Source organism: Galeopterus variegatus, unplaced genomic scaffold (assembly GCF_000696425.1).
Source record: "Galeopterus variegatus unplaced genomic scaffold, G_variegatus-3.0.2 Scaffold11347, whole genome shotgun sequence".
NCBI lineage: Eukaryota > Metazoa > Chordata > Mammalia > Dermoptera > Cynocephalidae > Galeopterus > Galeopterus variegatus.
This window is the reverse complement of record NW_007737458.1, coordinates 18,718-21,821: the sequence shown is the minus strand read 5'-3', so window position 1 is coordinate 21,821 and position 3,104 is coordinate 18,718. Positions and strand designations below refer to the sequence as shown.

The 3,104-nt window shown below is 53.2% G+C and overlaps 1 protein-coding gene across 1 annotated transcript in view; it reads left to right on the top strand.

The window, feature by feature from the left end:
• Positions 1-3,104, top strand: part of LOC103610585 (probable phospholipid-transporting ATPase IH) — a gene marked incomplete at its 3' end in the record, with an annotated part of 43,520 nt that overhangs the window by 23,859 nt on the left and 16,557 nt on the right. Inside the window, exon 11 of the mRNA XM_008594727.1 lies at positions 895-1,092. Within this exon, the coding sequence (XP_008592949.1) occupies positions 895-1,092 (198 nt within the window). The remainder of the gene's footprint in view (positions 1-894; positions 1,093-3,104) is intronic.

The following is a 3,104-nucleotide window of genomic DNA, read 5'->3' as shown; positions in this document are numbered from 1 at the left end:
CGCATGTGCGCTGAAAACAGGACAGGGCCGTGTGCAACCAGACCCATGTCCACTGAAAACAGCAGGACTGTGTGCAAACCCAGACGAATGTCCACTAAAAACACAGCAGGCCCACATGCAAACCCAGACCCTGTACACTGAGAGCAGAGAAAAGCCATGTACAAACCCAGATGTGTGTCCACTGAAAACACAACAGGGCCGTGTGCACTGAATAGGGAGTAGAGCCGTGTGCAAACCTAGACGCATGTGTGCTGAAAACAGGCCAGGGCCGTGTGCAAACCAGACCCATGTCCACTGAAAACACAGCAGGGCCGTGTGCAAAACACAGACCCGTGTCCACTGAAAACAGGACAGGGCCGTGTGCAAACCAGACCCTATACACTGAGAGCAGAGAAGAGCAATGTACAAACCCAGATGGGTGTCCACTGAAAACACAGCAGGGCCATGTGCCAAACACAGACCCGTGTCCACTGAAAACACAGCAGGGCCTTGCGCAAACCAGACCCATGTCCACTGAAAACACAGCAGGGCCGTGTGCAAACCAGACCCATGTCCACTGAAAACACAGCAGGGCCATGTGCAAAACACAGACCTATGTCCACTGAAAACAGGACAGGGCCATGTGCAAAACACAGTCCCGTGTCCACTGAAAACACAGCAGGGCCATGTGTAAAACACAGACCCGTGTCCACTGAAAACACAGCAGGGCCGTGTGCAAACCAGAAGTCAGCTGACAGGCTGATTAGCTGACAGGTGTACCACTGTGGAATCACCCTTAGGTGTGGGTTTTGAAATCTTGTACTTGACAGCGGGGCTTCTGTGACATCTGCCTAAGTTTAAGGTTTTTGTTGCTCATGGTGTGACTCCGCTGATGCGGCGCCTGGCTTCTCCCAGTTCCTCAGAGCCTTCACCGACTTCCTGGCCTTCATGGTCCTCTTCAACTACATCATCCCCGTGTCCATGTACGTCACTGTCGAGATGCAGAAGTTCCTTGGCTCCTACTTCATCACCTGGGACGAAGACATGTTTGACGAGGAAACGGGGGAAGGACCTGTGGTGAACACCTCGGATCTGAATGAAGAATTAGGGCAGGTCAGTGTCTCCTGCTGTCCTCCGTGGCTCACTGTCACCTGAGTCGGTCACTTTCTGTTCCAGGCATCCAGTTTCCAGTGAGCCGTGCCATGGTTGGTGGGGATCGTCCGAATGGCAGCGTTGTTTTGTAAACTTCAATGACGTAACGATTGTTAGTGCTTTCATATTATAACTTACACAGAATTAATCACATGAACTCATCCGTGGACTTTCTGGGGTGCTCGCTCTGGGTTGTAGTGGTGTGAATTGAGGGCTGACGGGGTGAAAGGAGGTGCCGTTCACTGAGTGCCTGCTTGGTAGGCCTTGTACCTTGCTTTGTAAATTAAACACGTGATACTTAATTCTCACAGCCAGCTAGTTGTCTTCACTTTAGAGATGAGCAAACCAACACTCAAGAGCATTTCAGTGACGTGGTGTGTTGCAAAGATTCAAACGGCCACATCCAAGCCCTACTGAGCAGAGACCAGTGTGCATGCTGGGGCAGGTCCTCCCTTCCCACCTCAAGCTTCTTGATCTGTGAGATGGGGATGAGTGCAGCTTCCTGCCTGGCGAGGCCGTAGTGTGGCTCAGACGAGATCATGGACGTGAGGTGTTATCACAGCATCTGGTGTGACTGCCACAGGTGGAAGTGACTGCTGCCCAGGGCCAGGGTTCCCCTGCCCAACCTCCCTGAGGGGCACAGCCGACCCGCTGGCCTTCAGACCCTCAGCCGCTGCCCTGCAGAGGACAACTCAGGGGGGCCTGGTTCCTGCAGCTTCGCCCGGGCTGCAGGGCAGCGTCCTTGCCACCTCCGGTCTAGCCCTTTCCCAGCCTTTCTGTTGCCAGGGAGAACATCTTGTAAACAGTAATTCTTCAGCTTTTTTAAACAGGAAGACATTTTGATGGGTGGCTTTGCACACAGGGCCCTTGTAGACTGGCAGCTGACATCCACCCCATCACTGCCCCAACAGCAGTCTGTAGACAGACCCGGACTCTGACGGGGACACGCGGCCTCTGTCGGGCTCCCGAGGGGTTGTGGGTTAGTGAGTCTGACTTTTGTAATGCGTCCCTGCAGAATGTCCCACACCCCTCATGGCAGCTGATCGTTCAGTCAGCAACACAGAGATTGTAATTTACCTGCACAGGTAGAAACTTAGAGCATCTTGTGTACTTTACAATGATGCGATGTCCCACACCCCTCATGGCAGCTGATCGTTCAGTCAGCAACACAGAGATTGTAATTTACCAGCTCAGGTAGAAACTTAGAGCATCTTGTGTACTTTACAATGATGCATGGTATGGTTTATGTATTCCTAAAAAATTCACTGGGAAAGAATGTTTTTCCATAACAAGAAAAAGGTCAAGCAGATTTCAGAGCAGCACATTTCTGCTCTTCCCCCACCCAGGCCATCTCCCCAGACTCCGTCCTAACAGGATTTGATTTCTTTTCTTTTCTTTTTTTATTTACTTATTTTTTAAATAATATTTTTTTACATTCTATGATGTTGCAGAGCAGTTGGGGGGAAGTGGGGAGGGCAAAGGGGAAGGAAATGTGATGGAGGAAAGAGCAGGGGTGGGACTGAAGCCTGTGGCATCCCCTCATTCTCACAGGGGAGACTGGGGGGCTTCTGGCAGTGGCTTGGTCATTGCTGGGCTGGGTGCAGATGTCAGGGGGCTGTGGCAAAAGCCCTCACTCCCCACGACCCCATCTTGGGAACCCGGGGCCCTTCTTGCTGCAGCTCAGTGGTTGTTGCTGTGCTGGTTGCACGTGTTGGGGGGATGTAGCTGAAGCCCTTCGACCCCCACCGCCCCAGCTTGGGAGAGCCCGCAGTGTTTCCTGTGGTGGCTCAGTGGTTGTCACTGGGCTGGTTGCGTCGGATGCTATGGCCAAGGCCCGAGGCCCCCACACTCGGGACTGGTTGCAGGTGTCGCAGTGTTTCCTGTGGTGGCTCAGTGGTTGTCACTGGGCTGGTTGCGTCGGATGCTATGGCCGAGGCCCGAGGCCCCCGCACTCGGGACTGGTTGCAGGTGTT